Source organism: Sinocyclocheilus anshuiensis, unplaced genomic scaffold, assembly GCF_001515605.1.
Source record: "Sinocyclocheilus anshuiensis isolate Anshui unplaced genomic scaffold, SAMN03320099.WGS_v1.1 scaffold2083, whole genome shotgun sequence".
Lineage (NCBI taxonomy): Eukaryota > Metazoa > Chordata > Actinopteri > Cypriniformes > Cyprinidae > Sinocyclocheilus > Sinocyclocheilus anshuiensis.
This window is the reverse complement of record NW_015536601.1, coordinates 173,585-192,147: the sequence shown is the minus strand read 5'-3', so window position 1 is coordinate 192,147 and position 18,563 is coordinate 173,585. Positions and strand designations below refer to the sequence as shown.

General features: G+C 33.4%; 1 protein-coding gene across 1 annotated transcript in view; it reads right to left on the bottom strand.

Moving 5' to 3' along the window:
- Positions 1-18,563, bottom strand: part of rnf123 (ring finger protein 123) — a 174,329-nt gene that overhangs the window by 67,503 nt on the left and 88,263 nt on the right. The window contains exon 36 of the mRNA XM_016506503.1: positions 17,996-18,080. Within this exon, the coding sequence (XP_016361989.1) occupies positions 17,996-18,080 (85 nt within the window). The remainder of the gene's footprint in view (positions 1-17,995; positions 18,081-18,563) is intronic.

Sequence of the window (18,563 nt, the reverse complement as noted above, 5' to 3'; positions counted from 1 at the left end):
ATATATATACTGTACTTTTTTTTTTTTGCCTGGTAAAATCACTGGAAGCGCGTGGCAAAACTAGATCATCACTCCCATCATTATGATCAATGAAGCTGTCCACACTGTTACACTTGTAGTGTAGACAACATCATAGACTCAAATGGCACTGATCTAGTTTTTTTTTTCACATTGCAATGCATGACTTGCTTTCACTGCAACACTTCTGCATGACTTTGAGTACCAATAATGTAAAATAAAGTGAAATAAGGTGAATAGGCAAACCATGTTGAAGGAATCCTGAGTCGGTGCGCACACCTAATATGACGGCTGAAGTTACAGCACTGCTCATGTCAAAGCTTTGATGTCTGACTCAATACTTGTCAGTTTGAGACCGTTAGAGGCTCAACACCAATAGCCTACGGTTGCCATAGCAACCATTTTTTCTTATTCTAAAAACATGATTTTTTTTTCTTCTTTTCAGAACATATTTTATATTAATTTTTTTACCCATATATATATATTTATTTTTATTATTATTTTTTTTTTAATCATTTATTTCTTCTGATTTATCCTACTAGACAGATGTTTGGAAGAAAAAAGTCTAAAGTCTTATTTAAAGTTAGTTGTTTTTAAAAAGTCTTTTGAGCTTAAAAAGAATGCTATTATTTGTTCAAAAAAATACAGTAAAAGAAGCTATATTGTGAAATATTATTACAATTTAAAATAACTGTTTTCTATTGTAATACATTTTAAAATATAATTTATTCCTGTGATCAAAGCTGAATTTTCAGCATCATTACTCCAGTCTTCAGTGTCACATGATCTTCAGAAATCATTCTAATATACTGATTTGCTGCTCATAAAACATTTCTGATTATTATCAATGTTGCAAACTGTTTTTTCTACTTAATATTTTTGTGGCAAACGTGATACACCACCAGTCAAAAGATTGGCTAAGTAAGAATAAAATAAATAAATAAATAAACAAAAAATTATATTTTCTCAGCAATGGCATGCTACATTAATCAAAAGTAATAATAAAACATTTCTAATGTTACAAAAATGTTCTGATTAAAATAAATGCTGTTCTTTTGAACTGTCTATTTATCAGAGTCCTAAACGCTGTAATGGTTTCCACAAAAATATTATATAGTTTTCAACATTGATAATATGAACCATTATTAGTAACCCAGCACTAAATCAGCATATTAGAATGATTTCAGAAGGATCATGTGACATATCAAGAGGTATTTATATATACACTCTCAGAAAAAAAGGTACAGAAGCTGCCACTAGGGCGGTAAGGCACACCGTTGTACCTAAAGAGTCCATATTAGTACCTAAAAGGTACAAAAGTGTACTTTTTGAAAAGGTACCGCCCCAGTGACAGCTTTTGTACCTTTTTTTCTGAGAGTGTATTGTACATTAAATCTTATATATATCAAACATTTTATATATACATGTACAATGTATAATTACATTTTATAATAAAAAGCCACTAGGGCGGTAAGGCACACCGTTGTACCTAAAGAGTCCATATTAGTACCTAAAAGGTACAAAAGTGTACTTTTTGAAAAGGTACCGCCCCAGTGACAGCTTTTGTACCTTTTTTTCTGAGCGTGTATTGTACATTAAATCTTATATATATCAAACATTTTATATATACATGTACAATGTATAATTAAATTTTATAATAAAAAGCAGGTGTCATTCCATGATTATATGTGTTGTTTTAATGCACTGATTAATAATAATAAGAAGAAAATAATGAATAGCAAATTAAGATCCAGAGGCAGAGCGTGAGGTTGAGGTTGAATGTGTAGCAGGGTGTGTATAGGAAGGGTCGATGTGGCTGCAGATGTCTCAAGTCGCACAATCATCCAGCACTGAAGACGAGTGTTTGCGACAGCAGCAAGAATCAATGCTGATGAACTGTCACTACAGTACAGATCAATCCTGAAAACTGCGTCAAACACGGTAAGAATTAACAACTGCTGCAGTCGAGAATCATGACATGAACCGAGTGCCACGGACCAAACGCTCACAGCTATTGCTGCCAGAGGCTTCAGAATGTAATACAGCAAAAGAGTAAGCTGGTGGTCATAAAAATAGTGTAAATAATCCATTTATTTTAATAAGGAGTCATATTTTATTTAAAAAAAAAAAAGGCTTTATGGATGGCAGGCTTGTTAGCGATGCAAAACTGAACACTGTCACAATGTTCAACGTCTTGATATGCGTGATATGCGAGTCAAGGTGACTGAAACCATCAACATTAAAAGCTTTTCAGATGAATCCGTCGAGCCCAGCAGAACTTCTGAGCTCTGCGCCGTCAAACTGATGGGATTGTTTTAAGATCTAAAGCTGCTCTGAATTATGTGCTGGCTTTTGAGGAATTAATGCAAACGATCTTCTGAAAGCGGGAATATTATTAGGACTGACTTTGTGTTGTGACTCATGTTCTGAAATAAAGTGAAGTCAGACGTCGCTCAGCAGGCTGCTGGCATCATATCTAATAACCATCTATCTAATTTTAATTTCTGGAGCTGAGGTTAGAAACGTATTTGTAGTTGACAAATTATTTTGCAATTAACTGCCTTCAACTAGATTACAGAGTAACAATTTAAGCCATTATGCTTTTTGCCAAAAAGATCCATTCAAAATAGGAATTCATATGAAAGCAGCACCAAATAATGCAAAGGTACTGAATAATTACCATACTCATAAACATGGTATTTACATGATATAAGTCCAAAAAACAAGGTATTACCATAGTACCACATCTCAATAAATAAATAAATAAATGTTGGGAAAAAAACATGACTGTACAGTATAAGTTCAAAAAACATGGATTTACCATGGTACCATATAAAATAGCATTGCATTATTATGGTACACCAAAAAAAAAAAAACATGGTATAGTCACTGTATGTGTTCAGAATGCATGGATTTACCATGGTACTTATACAAAAACAAAAAATATAGTAATAATAAAATAAAATAAAAAAACACCATTATTATCGTTCATCCCAAAAAAAAAAAACATGGTATAATCACTGTATATGTTCAAAAATAATATTTAACATGGCACTATATCTTAAAACATTGTATTATCATGGTAAATCCAGAATACATGGTATAATCACTGTATTTGTTCAAAATACAGGGATTTACCATGGCACTATATCTAAAAACATTGTATTATCATGGTAAATCAAAAAATAAATAACTAAATAAATAAAATAAAAGTATAATCACTGTACATGTTCAAAAAGCATTGATGTACCATGGTACCATATCCAAAAAACAATGTATTACCATTGTAAATCAAACAAACAAAAAACATGGTATAATCACTGCGCATGTTCAAAGCGCATGGATTTACCATGGTACAATGTCTAAAAACATTGTTTTATCATGCTAAATCTATAGTATAGTACTATAGTAAATCTATAACATTACTATAGTACATATGTCCAAAAAAGATTTTACCATGACATATGTCCAAAAAGCATGGCATTCCTCCTGTACAAGTCCAAAAAAGATGGTATTACCTTGATAGCATGCCAAAAAGTGGCTTCTCTATGAGACTAAGTAAAAGAAATATCACTGTACTTTCTGCTAGTGTGTTCATTAGACAGGCAGAACAATAGGCAGTGACTGAATCGGTGGTCAGGAGGTTATCAGCACGTCCTGCTCGGGGTGTTGAAAAGACAATGAGGGTGAAATGTTCCCCTCCTCACAGTCCATTCCTTCCCCTAAAGCTGCTAAAGCCAATTACACTGTGTCACAATCTAATTAGTACAGCACTGCAGGCTGTATCTGATGCCTTTTAGCCAACAATAATGGAAGGAAATTATCTAAATTGATTTTTTCTTCCTCAAGAGATCAGGGAGGCGTATGTATGCGTTATCAGAATGAATGCATCACACTGACGCTGCGCCTCACTGTTGTTTTACGTCAGTCAAACTCCGCAGTTCTCCAAGAGAACCTTTACAATTGAGCTTAAAGAGATGTTCACCCCAAAAAAAAAGTGCTCACCCTCATGCTGTTTTAAGCCTGAATTTGCAAATTAATTAGCAAAAGTTAGCAAAATGGCTAGTAAAAGTTTCCAACTGATTTTACCAAGTGGTTTAAATATTCTTTTTGGCATTTAACAGTAAATTAGAAGAGAAAAAGAACTGATGATAGGAACACTGTTTGCCTAAACAAAAGTCATAGCTAACTGTATAGTAGCATCTTTGCTAACTGCTAACCCAGACCTCTGTGTTTCAGTCTTTTTAAAAATCCTCAATGACATTATATTTACTAACTAATAGCAACCAATGTGAAGGCAGAAACTCAGTGGCTAGCAGTTAAGCTAACTTAGCAATGGCTAACGCATGGTGAAGTACAGTGCATGTATTTGGTTAATCCAGATTCTCATTCCCCACAATACTGTGTCAACATTTCAGGTGGGCGATTGTTTATTTTGTGCTGTCAAATCGATTAATCATGATTAATCGCATCCAAAATACAAGTTTTTGTTTACATAATATATGTGTGTACTGTGTATATTTATTATGTATATATAAATACAAACACATGCATGCATATATTTGCATATACATGCATATATTTTTTTTATGTTTATATAATAAATATATTTATATATAATATAAATTATATGAATATAAATATATACATGTAATTACACAAAATATATACTGCATGTTTGTGCTTTTATATATACATAATAAATATACACAGTACACACACATATATTTATATTATGTTAATAAAAACTTTTATTTTGGATGTGATTAATCGCGATTAATCGTTTGACAGCACTAGCATAAATATTTGTCAACCATTTAAATCACAATCAAAAATGACATTGTGATGTATCATGATTGAATCCTGACTGGCGATGCACTAATTTATTAATTTACTTTTAAACTAAACCAAAAATTTCATTTAACCATAAACCGAAACCAAAAATACATTTTACATCTTGCTACTCTAGCATAATTTTTGGTCACAGTGAAATGCGTCCACACCGCTGACATGTTTGACAATGAACAGTTGTAGCTAATATTGTAGAAAATTGTTTTTTGTATTGTTTTTTTGCCATTACGAACAAATTTCCTATTTTGTTTATCGTAATTTCATTGCATCACTAATTCTGAGATACGCATCACATTCTGTACAGTGTTTCTTCGTTAAATGAAGGTTAATATAACCATTCGTTTCATTAGCTTTCGGACATTTTTTTGTTTTTTTCATTTGACGTAATTTCATTGCATCACTAATTCTGAGATACGCATCACATTCTGTACAGTGTTTCTTTGTTAAATGAAGGTTAATATAACCATTCGTTTCATTAGCTTTCGGACATTTTTTTGTTTTTTTTCATTTGACGTAATTTCATTGCATCACTAATTCTGATGTTCACATCAGATTCTGTACAGTCTATCAAACATTGTTAAACAAAGATTATATAATATAGCAACTCGATTAATTAGCTTTCAGACAAATTTTTTAATTTGTCGCAATTTGTTGCATCGCTAATTCTGACATACAATCACATTCTATACAGTCTGTCAAACTTTGTTAAATGAAAATCAATATAGCCATTAGTTTCATTATCTTTTCAAATAACAAATATGCTAAGTAACTAACTAAAGCACTCGTCTAAGGAAAACCTTTTTGGCTTTGTTTTTACTGTAGCACCAGCTGCAGAGAAGAACATGTCTGACACTTCAGTTAATGGAGGGTGCGTTAATGCTGCTTTGCTTTGTCCTCTCTTTCGCTTTCGCCTCTCTCTTCGCTTTTGTCAGTGGGCTAAAGGAGAAATGGGCTAATTAAAAAGTGGCAAAATGACACACTTTTGGCTCCGCTTCATCAAGCCCCGCATATGAATGAGCCACTAACGAATGTGTGCTCAACACGAGAACGTCAAAACAAACACAGTCGCAAAGGCTTTACTATATGAAATTATGCTAATAATGCTAATGCCTTTTATCTGTCACGTGTTTTATTTTCAGGCTGAATATTAGCATCAGTTATATGTGTAGCTTGATTAATGGCGTAGTACAAAAAAAAAAAAAAAGCCATTATGTTTTTTGGGATTTAATACCATGCTAGTACCATGGGGTTCAGAAAACATATCAGTGATATAATGATGATCTTTGAAGTAACTTGGGCTAACATGCAAGTACAATGGTATATAAACATGCTAATCATTCAGTACATTTTTGCATTCCACTGTGCTCCTTATGCATTGCATTTCTACAATATGTGAACACGCACTAGACAGACAAATCTAAGAAGAAAAGTCAGAATTGTGAGAAAGTCACAATACATTTTTTTTTTCGTGGATGAAAACAAACAGAATTATGAGATGCAAAGTCAGAATTGCGAGAAAAAAAGTCAGAATTCGAATTTTATATCTCGCATTTACAAAAGAGTCCAAATTACACAATTACCTTTTTTTTATGTATCCCACTGCAGAAACGGGCTTCTATACATGACACAGTGTTCATGACATCTTTTTTTTATTTTTATAAAGAGTTATTATATTTGTTGCTTTTAGTTATGAAAATGCAGAAAATAATGGTTAGGCTAATTTTTTTATTTTATTTTTTTTGAAGAAGAAGTATGTTAAAATCAGATATCAACGATTCATAATTATTCTTCCTCACAATAATGCATAAATATTTAAATGAATATTTACTAATGATATTGCTCAAAGATGTCTTTTTTTTTTTTTACCGAAACAAAAAAAAAAAGAAAAAAGAAATGTCGATAATTACATTTCAGTAACTGGTAATTGAACTTGGTCTACTGTTCAGGGTGTCGTGTTCACAAGTGGTAAAATTCTTTAGTAACGAGACGCCTCGCGATATTTCAGCCAAACAGATTTTACATATTGCTACTAGCAACATTTTTGGTCATGATGAAGTGCCACACTGCTGACATGTTAACCTGTTGTAGCTTATCCACATTGTGCACACAAAACAGACACTAACAAAGCCAAAACATGTCAACGGTAAAGAGTTAACTGTTCTATATACATATATATATATATATATATATATATATATATATATATATATATAAATAAATGCTTCTCGAGAGCTTACTTTTTTCCATTTCAAAGCTACCATCTCATGTTTTTTCAATGCAAAAAACCTAATTCTTACCCGTAAATCATATTTTCTGAAGAAAATGAATTGCCAGTGCTAGACTTGACACCAAAAACATCAATATTGACCATGGTTTTATCATCTTATCATAACGGTACTATGGTACAACCACAAAACTTTTAGAAAATGGTAGCAGTTTAGCCCTTGTTGAAGAACTTCCACTGACCTCCTTTGAACAATACTGCAGTGGTCTATCACCATTATGCTATATGGGGGTGGACAGAAGATGATCTCAGAGAAGTAATTCACATTGAAGAGATTATTAAGAAGGGTCTTAATGGACCTTTGGGGGACATTTATCCCAAAGACCAAGGTCGAAACCAAGGTAACACCCCTTACTCTAAGTTAAGTGCCCTGGGATGTTTTATGACCTCAAGAGAATGGTTTTAAGTGACCTCTAAAGGACAGGATACAATGAGGAGCTCATTAGTGCAATTATTTTCTGTGAACGAGATAGAAATGTCATCATCGACCATAATTTTCTTTGTTTTTTAACTCCAAGATGATGAGCAGAGCTGGAGAACAACTTTAAGCCTCTCAGGAGGTCAAACATTGGAGTCCATTGACTTTCATAGTATGGGCATTTTTCATTATATCTTCTCTTGTTTTCCACTGAAGAAAGTAAGTCGTATAGGTGTGGAACGGGTTTGTTTGTTGGTGTGGCTCAATGTGGTTTCTTCAATCTACACTAAAAGCTATGGGATGGCTGGATCATCCACACACAAGGAGCGTGGCAGAGGTCCAACAAAGCTCTTTGGTTCCTGTGGAGAATCACAGGCCGTCTGGAGGAGATGACAGGAGATGTGAAGAGCTCATTGGACATGAATTAAGGATCCCAGTTGCTGAGAGACCTGACCTCACAGTAAAGGCTCATATTGAGAGCATCAAGACTGGGCTGTGCCAAACCTGGCACTGTTATACACAAGATCAAACATGCATTTCCCATTTCCCATTCAAACACGCACTTAATGGTCACTCCATTACACTGCTGTTAAATTGATAGTGTCTGGCCGACGAATCACGATCAAAATGGAAAATGGAATAACTGAAATACTTTATTATACTAGTGACTAGTCCAATATCATTCACACATGGAAAACTGGACATGTTTTACTGCTACAAATGCAAGAGTGTAAGAGCATCGAATAATTTAGTGTTATCTATAACTGAAGCTCCATAACCAATATTATAGTAAAATATTATAATAGATATAACAGAGAGGCTCTAAACCTGGCCTAGAGAAGCCATGTTCGAAGAATTAAATACACATCTGGGACTGCACAATATATTGTATATTAACGTGCCAACTCGCTAGCCGGCTGTAAACAGCCTAGAGTTAATTAGCGCATTTACATGCACGTTCTTAAGCCGATTATGCTTAATAAGCCGAAAACGCACTTGGTCATGTAAACGCGGTAACCCGTTTTCGGAGTAAGGTCATAAATGGTCGCAACAGGTAGTTTTTTGCCTCTTACTCCGATTTCGCACGGCATGTAAACGCAATAAGTAAACGCAGCTTACTTGCGTTGTCAGGTTACTGATGTGCATGTAAACGGGGAAAACTGGTTATTTTAATAAGCTGATATTTGTGAGTTATCAGCTTACTGGTGTGCATGTAAATGTGCTCAATGAGTTGCTTGATGGAAAAACAGTTTATTCTGATAATTATATTTGGATTATTATATTCTAATCATTATGAAATGTTCTTCTTATTATTACAATTATTATAATTTTTCCCCTTATGAACATTTATTACTGATTATTACATTTTTATTCTAGTTATTTTTACATTCTGATTATTATTTTTAAATTCTGGTTATTATAAAATGTTTATTCTGATTATTACACTGATTAATATAAAATGCTTTTTTCTGATTATTACTAAATTCAGATTATTATTAAATTAGGATCATTATAAAATGTGTATTCTGATTATTACATTGATTAATAATTTTTTTCTGGTTATTATTACTTTTTGATTATTATTCTGATTATTATTTATACTGATTATGCAATTTTGATTATAAACTGGTCATTTTAATTATTAAATTGTAATTACAAAATGTTTATTTTAAGTATTCTGATAATTAGTAAATCTAACTATTATGTTTATTTTAAATTTACACTATTACATTCTGAATATTTTTAAATGTAAATTTTGATTGTTATATACAGAACGTTATTAAAAGTTTATTCTTATTATTATTAAATGTGTGTGATTTTTTTATATATATAATTAACATGTTTTTACATGCAATACACAGCCTAAGTGTAAAAATAAATTTACCATGTTTTGAGAGTTTAGGCACACCTCTTACACATAGTAAAATCACTAAAAATACACAGCCTTAAGTGGCTTATTGTTTTACTAAAGGAAAATATCATGTCAACATCTGAATGATACAACTAATAAAAATAGCTGGAGTTTTCCTCTGACATTAGCTGAGAAAATATAAAATATAAAATATAAAAGTAAAGCTTTTAGTTTGTGAATTAAACGCTACAAATGCTAATGCAACTCAAGCTGCTGAGAACTCTACACTAAATAAACTGCATAATGTTCAGGGACAAATAACCTTAAGTCACTCCGAATGGTTGCTTGAAATCAAGTTTGTGGACCAAAAAAAAACAAAAAAACTCCAAACTGCAAACTTGCATATCAAAACATGCAAGACATGCACACAAAATAAGTAAATTAGCTTAGTCCACATTTTTAAGTTGAATGTTTCAATAGAAGAGAAAAATGAACCATGACAACAGCCCCACACTTCGAGCAAGTGCAGATTTCTGTAGGAAGTCAGGAAAGAGGGAAGGTGCCAGGTGTCACACCAATTATTTTCTTATTAGCAAATTTGTGCCGGATATAATATGCCAAATTTAGCAGTAGTTCAGTTTGCTCCCCATTTACCATCTGACGATAGCAGAGGTGTTTCAGAGGCAATTATCTGCCCTCTAGATTTTTAGGTAAAAAAAATTACATGATATCAAATCTAAAACGATTACAAATTGCAATTTTATTCTTTAATAACAACTGTACATGCAGTTTTTGTGACCTTTTTTGTGATGCGTCACAACAAAGAAACTAAACACAAAGCAACAAAACAAAAAAGAAAGAAAGAAAACAAAAACAAACCAACCAAAAAAATAAAAGCAACAAAACAAAAAAGAAAGAAAACAAAAACAAACCAACAAAAAAATCAATAAAAGCAACAAAACAAAAAAGAAAGAAAGAAAACAAAAACAAACCAACAATAAATAAATGCAACAAAACAAAAAAGAAAGAAAACAAAAACAAACCAACAAAAAAATAAAACCAACAAAACAAAACAAAAACAAAGCAAACAAACGAATAAAAACACACACAAAAAAAAAAACAAAGCAACAAAACAAGGGATGGGAAAGGTAGGGAATTTTATCAGTTCTTAATTCCAACAATAATTGGTCCAAATAAAATTATATAAAAAATAATAATAAACAGTAACTGACATACTGTAAATACGCCAAACAAAAATAATATGTTGGTTAATGTTATTTTTTATTATTTATTTATTTAGATTTTTTTTAATTAAAGGCAGTTCAGTGAGTGCATCAAAACCCAACAATAAACTGATTCAAACCATTTTTTTTTGACTCATTCATTTGTATGAATGACAGCTGTAGTTTTAACACACCTAGTTTGCTTGCATAAATCAAACTAAAAGTGAAGTTGCAAGGTCATAAAATTATGCCAATCGTAACGCAATATATATGAACATATGATATCTACCAACAAACTGGATTATCAAGGAACTGTCTGGCTTTCAAGTCAGAACAAACCATTAGCGAGATGAGAACAAGAAAAATGAAAACCTACAGACATGCTGCACACTTCTAAACGCTCGGAGAAATCGGTGAGGACGACTGTTTTTCGCCTTAGCTTTTGCCTGAGATGTTGCGGTTTGGTCGAGTGCGTAAAGGTCATCTTCTCAAGACACAATCTCTCATGTTCACCTGTAAACAGAAATGACCTGACAACCTCAATGTCTGTGTCCAGTGTGTGTATAGGCTTAGTGTGACCTTATAAAACAAGTAGAAGAAGTCTTGTGGCTTCAAAGAGAAAGGTCAGGTCTTATCGCAGCATGTGGAGAGAGAAGCTAGGCCATCTTGAGAAGATAAGAGAACACCACAGCATTCTGGGTAATTGGTGCAGTTGCTGTGAGCAACAGCAGAAAAACTGCAAAGCAGCTCAGTAGGTCCTGAAGATAAGATTCATATTACATAATTCACTAGCAAGTAAAATTAAAGAGGAATATAACTGACAAAATGAAATATAGGATATATATTACATGAAATAATCTTCAATCAATAATTATGCAATTAAATGTGTCCATACAAGTATACAAAAGATAGAGCTGCCCCCTAATAGTCGACTAACTGTTAGTCGACGAGAAGAGGCTTGGTCGACCAAAATTTCATTAGTCGCAGAAAAAAAAAAAATCCACACGAAGTGGCGAAATCACGCAGTCGATGGACAAATCGTTAACCGCTGGTCTATGTGGTAATATAGTACATCAGGCAGGACATCCATATGCTCACCTAACATTAATCGACTTCAAATATGGCTTATCATCTGAAATATGTATGTAGTAGCAACTTTACATGGCAGTTCAATCTAATGTTAGCCTAGAAAAAGTGCGCAGTTCACGTGTTTGTGCGGAGTGTGGAAGCTGAACAGTAGCGCGCTTGGGCTACTGCAGGACAGATGGAGGCGCCAACATTTTATTCTTTCATAACTATGCCGTTTTTGTGACATAATTTATTGAAAGAATGCATTTATAATACAAATATTTAGATATTACAAGACTATTAAAATACATTTAAAATTGATGTCACACCACAAGACAAATATTAAAACATTAAATATTAAATATTATATAATAACAAGTAGTAATATAATAAATATAATAAAAAAGTAGGAAGTGAACCTAAAATACACAAAACAATATCCCAGTATAAATAATTATATACTCAAGACAAGTGAATGGACTTGATACACAATGTACTTACTACTCATCACAATTATGAAATATTACTAAACAAAGTATGGGAATTTAAATAAATAAATAATTTACTGAACCAAACAAACCCAGAAACAGAAACAAAAACAGAATAGAACAAAAAATAAATAAAAACAAACCACCACAAAACAAAAAAAGTTTAAATGAATGTAAATTTAAACAAATGTTTTGATGCTAAAAAAAAGGTTATGTCCATGTTATTTGTAAAAGTGCATTTTATACTGTATTGCACTGCATATTGCATTGGGTTTAACTTTTGTGAACAATTCAAATACAACAAATGCCTCCTGAGCATCATCTTACTTGACCAATTAACTCAATTTAATTCTCAAATCTAATACTTAATCTCAAAAGACATTGAGCTACCAAATCAGCTATACATAAAGAATAATGAACAAGAGCAGCAGCAGTCAAACCCTCAAAACGCAACAGTGATATCAAAACCAGAAATCAGCAGCCTGATTATACTGTAAACTAGAATATGACAGTAAACCTACGCTCAAGCTTTTACTGGATGCTGTTTGACGATTATTGACGGAAACCATTTCAAATTCTGTGCGATTTATCTGTCTATTCTCTTGTTATCTCTAAAGCATTGATTCATTCTGGATTCACACACATTAAACAGATGTTTCTACACCACACAGCCTGAGAAGTGTGAAGCTCAGCGCTCACACTAATTCACAAGCCTTCGACGACCGAGAGCCGTCTATCAGGGTTTTCCAGGAATCATATGAATGATTCATTATTCTTCCAGAGAAAACTTCCATGGTGGAAGTTCAAAGCAGCTTCAGCACTTTTCTGAGAATCAGCACTGATCACAGGTTTGGAAAGTTCAAGAGCGATGCCATAAAAGCCTGTCTAATGCCCATATCTACTGACAGCTTCATAAGATTGCAGCAACATGCAGGAATGTCCTTTAAATATCCTCAGAAATGTCCTCAAAGGCCAGTCATGATCCTTGTTATCCCTGGTATATTTCATTTCTTCATGACCCAGACAAATATCAAAGCTGCACATCAAAAATACATTTCTGAAAGAGATGTATTCTGAAAGTATACGCAATACTCCTTTTTTTTTTTTTTAATACAGATAAGAAAATGCAGGCTGTGTCCCAAATTGTTTTCTTACACTATTCACTACGCTTTTCGCCAGCAATGAGAAAGTATATTGCTCATTCTCAGGAAATACTGCCATTTGTTTTAATACCAAGCTTTAAGTCATACATTTTACTTTATTAAAATTGTTTTGTGTTTTTGTTTTGTGTTGTGTTTTTGTGTTGTTGTATTTTGTTTTGTGTTGTTTTTGTTTTGTTTTTTTGTGTTGTGTTGTTGTTTTTTGTTGTTTTGTGTTTTTGTGATGTGTTGTTGTTGTTGTTTTTTTGTGTTGTGTTGTGTTGTATTTTGTTTTGTGTTGTTTTTGTTTTGTTTTGTGTTGTTTTTGGTTTTGTTTTGTGTTGTTGTTGTTGTTTTTTTAGTTTTGTTTTGTGTTTTTGTTTTGTGTTGTTGTTTTTTGTTTTGTGTTGTGTTTTATTGATTTGTGTTGTTTTTTGTGTTTTGTTTTGGAATTCCTATTCTCCCATCACAGGCCCAAAGTATGAGAGCTATGAACACTTGATTTGCCATCAACAAATATAGGTTCTTAAAAACTATATTCTATAAAATTCTATAACATTGCTAAATAATTATTTGTTATCACTAATACTAAACCTGAAGTGCTACATTATTTCAACCCTGTCACAGTAAATATGGAATTTAATTTAAATAAATAACTAAATAAATTCTGCCATGCACTTCTGTGTGTTCCATTAAGTAAATTACATACCTGCATTATAATTTAAGAAAAAATATTAATAGAAATGGGCATTTTCTCCCAAGTCTAAACAGGTTTATTACATTGAAAATGCTTAGGCGTTTGTTACGTCCAAGGACGTATTTGTTTTTCCGATTGTTCTCTCCCGGTTTCTCTCTCTCTATCCCTTTTACTTCCTATAAGCAGGAGGTAATGGCTGCCACCTGATTCCAATGATTGGTGATCTGATGTGATTGCAGGAGGAGGGGAAGCCGTGAGGATTTAAGCAGCACCATTGCACAGCGGAAGGTGTGTGTGGAGGCTGCGTCGTGAGGCTTCTATTCTCAACCCAAAAAAAGCTTTATTAGTTGTTTTGGTTAATATTTTGTTGAATGATTTCGTTACAGTGTTATTGTGTTAACACTCTTGTGGTAATTGATGCCTACGACAAGAAATCTGGTTTGTTTTGGAAGTTACTATTTGTTTGCCTTTACTTATGTTACTGTTTGTTATCTATTAAACTTACATTGTTAATTTACTGGGAATGTGTTAGTAGAGAGCTGGGTGCCATTTTCTTTATCTTGTTTTTCTCTTGTTTATGCTAGTTAGGGAGGTAGTTATATCTATTGTATTTTTGTTTTCTTTTCTTTGTATAGCTTAGTTAGTTTCTCCCAAATAGTTAGAGGGTTTATGTTTGTTATTTTGGCCTTGCCCCCTCTTGAAGTTTTGACATCCTCCCATATCTGTCAAATAAAATAACTTGTTTTGATATCGAGATTCTTGGCCTTTGTTAAAGCTCTGGGGTTGGGAATTGAACCTGGCTGCCTCCACACATCACCGTTTTATTCTGTTACCTGTTCCTCTAACCCTAGACTAACTGGGAACGTAAGAGCGTTAAATGTTACAAGGGTTGATAACTAAATGGCCCTGGATTAAAAATTTTATTGCAAAAAAAAAAACACTTTTTAGAGTCAGTAATCTTGTGCTTTGTGACATGAACAATATTTGTATCCATCCAAACTATGAATTTTAAGAAAGCAAATATAAAAGTAATGATATTTTGGTTGCACATTCATCTCTGTACCATTCAAAAGTTTGGGGTTGTTTTTTATGTTAAAAAGTGGTCTTTTCTGCTCACCAAGGCTGCGTTTATTTGATCATTAATACAGTAAACACAGTAAGATTGTGAAATGTTATTACAGTTTAAAGTAGCTGTTTTATGTGAATATATTTTAAACTGTAATTTATAAAACAGTTGTGCTGCCCAATATTTTTGTGGAAACTGTGATAATTTATTTTTTTCCCAGGATTATTTGATGAATTGAAAGCTAAAAAAAACAAACAGCATTTATTTGAAATATAACTTTTTTGTAACACTATAAATGTCTTTACTGTCACTTTTGATCAATTAAATGCATCCCTGCTGATTAAAGGGCACTTATTATGCCCCTTTTACAAGATATAATATTATTCTTATGGCTCTCCTGTGAAATTTCAGCTCAAAATACCATACAGATCATTTATTATAACGTAGGGCTGGGCGATATAGCTAAAAACGATATAATGTTTCATATCGTTTGGTATCTATAATTATTGACATTTTTTATAACCTTTTTTAAAACAAAAAGCAATTTATTTAAACAAAAATGTTTACATTTAACAACTGTATTTATAATTAACACAATTTGAGACAAACAACACATATTTTTTGTTTTAACAATCAAACACAATAAAAATTAAACAAACATTTCATTTCTAATGTTTTATATGCAGATTAAATAGGTCTTTATTGTATAGGTCTAACTGTCTCCCGAGGCCACAGGAGGGCGCAATGAGCAAAATAAGGCAGCACATTTCAATTGTCAATGCAAGGAAGTAACTATAAAAACGTGCATTACGTCTAAATTAACTCATAAAAATCAAATATAATTTCGTAAATTGCATAAACAAATATGAACAAAACAGCATCATGTATTTATGCATTGATTAATCCAAAGACCCGAAGCGCCATTCACACAGACTGCATTTAAAAACATATGAGACGCAGTGAAAACGAATACACCTCCACAAATTTGTTTTAAGTTTGCATGGCTTTCTATACATCTCTTATGTGAGACGCGAGTGCAGCAGTCGTATTTGTCCGTCTAAAAAATGCACTGAATATGCGTTCTGTGTGAATGGCTTGGTTTCGGTTTTAACCCATTCAAGATGTTCTCCGCATTGAGCTTCTATATTTCTCTAATATTTTGAATGAATAACGCAGCAGCGGCGCGTCTCGTGGGCTAGATTAACAAAACATTAAAATGCAACGTCACTTACATCATCACCGCATCTCGCGCGCCACTGATGACGCTCCCTGACGCACTCCTAACATTCAAATGCAAATGTTTATTTTAAATTCGACTAATATTCATTCTTTATTCACAATCTCCTCATCACAGGCAGGCACAGCACTCATTTCAGCATGTGTTCGTGTTTGTGTGTGCTGTCTGCGTCACTCATAGCACGTGCCTATATCATGCGCTATATCGAACATTTTTTCTATCGATACCGAAGGGGTACCGCCGATAAATATCGATACCGTTTTATCGCCCAGGCCTATTATAACGTGTTGAAAAGTACAATTTTTGGGGTGGGTCTAAAAAGTGCTGTTTCAGGGGTGTGTCCCCTTACATGAAAATGAGCTGCAACTTCCCGCCCGACTCCAGAAGGGGGCGGAGCCTAGACGTCTCTGCTCTGCGTATGGCAATAAACAGAGAGGAGAAGCAACATGAGTGAGAGCGAGAGGATCGGTATTCAGCCGTACATGTACGAACCGGACTCAGACCCAGAACAAGGAGAGACTACAGCAGAAGAAACAATAATGCGAATGAACCAGAATGTCTCGTTATGGTAGTTTGAATAATTTATGTACTTGTTTAGTTTTTCACAGCCGCTTTGTAACGATGGATGCGACCCAGCCGATCGCACGCAGACACAATGGCGGACATGGCACAACACACTGAGAGCTGAGGAAATGTTAACACACGCCTGTCAGTGATTAGCGGAGGGCGGGGCTACCGCAATATGATGTCATATTGCAGACAGGATCCAAACCGCTCATTTTTTGAGCCTGGTTTGGTTTTATAAAGACAAAAAAAAAAGACTGGATGGATTTTTATCATTCTAAGATGGCTGTGTACACACAATTCCAACACACATTTCTGTCCAAACAGCTTGTAAAAGTGGATTTTGCATAATAGGTGCCCTTTAAAAGTATTAATTTAGTTTAAAAAAAGAAGCTATTTAGCAGTATTTAGCAAAAGACTAATACAAAAGAAAGAACAAAATTGCCACAAAGCTTCTGCTTATAGTAGAAACAACATTTCAAATGCCACAAAAAGAAAAAAAAAAAAAAAACTCCTGAGAGCAGGAACGATGGTGATAAATTGGAGCCCCTGTTTGTCCTTTCTTTAGTCTCTCAGACGTCTCATTTCTTCCAACAGGAGCTCGTTATTAGATTTCACCTCCCCACCGGACAGGTTCTGTCCTGAATCCTGTTGCTCTGACCCTCTTCTCAGCCCACAGACACACAACAGGGACGAGGTGGCTGTCAGACTTCCCTCAGGCAGCAGAGCATGCAATTAACTGTCGATTGCTCCTGGAGCTCAGACCAAAGTCACACGGCACTCAAGCCAACACACAAACCTCTGCCATGTGCCCATTTCCTCAGAACAAATGTGCTCTTTGAAAAGGAAAATGCCTCTTGAACCAGAAACACAAGTCATGGAGTCCCACTGACCAAATCCAGACAGAATCAAATAAAACAGAAGCTTGGTTTGTGTAAAACGACAGCGCAGGGCTGGCCGGCGTGACCGTATATTACCTTAATGCACATTGTCTTAGTCTACATCAGTAATTCAACCAGACAACACGCATAAATGTGGAAATCCCATTATATACAGGGGAAAATAATGAAACACAAAGCCATAAACTCACCCTTGTTTATCGGAGTCGACCAGAATGCGCACCAATATTCCTGAAACAGCCACTAGGATGGGGTAGTGATCAACACTCTCCAGGCCTATGCGGAAAATAAAACGTGCTTTCATTACTGGTTCAGATAATGATTTTTTGCATTTTACTTCATAATAAAATTGTTTTTTTGTTTTGTTTTTTTGCTACAATACATGATATACAGCTACTGTGATTGTATATATATATATATATATATATATATATCTCTCAGAAATAAATAAAATGTTTTTGTTATTATACAGCTACTTTGTTTAATCATTCTGATTAAATTAGAGTTTGTAAAATTTGATCGAATCATCTCTGCAATTTCTATTGGTCTTGATAGAGGTGTGTGGATTACATTTCACTTGTAAATAAAAAGTCAATATTTTATTATATTTTTTATTATATTATTTTATGTTTATATATCTATAAAATATAACCATAAAACACAACACAATGAAGTGAAATATATTGCAAAAACAGGTAAAACTCATACAAAATCAGCAATACAGTACATTGTGCCCTATTTTTTACATATTATTTTACA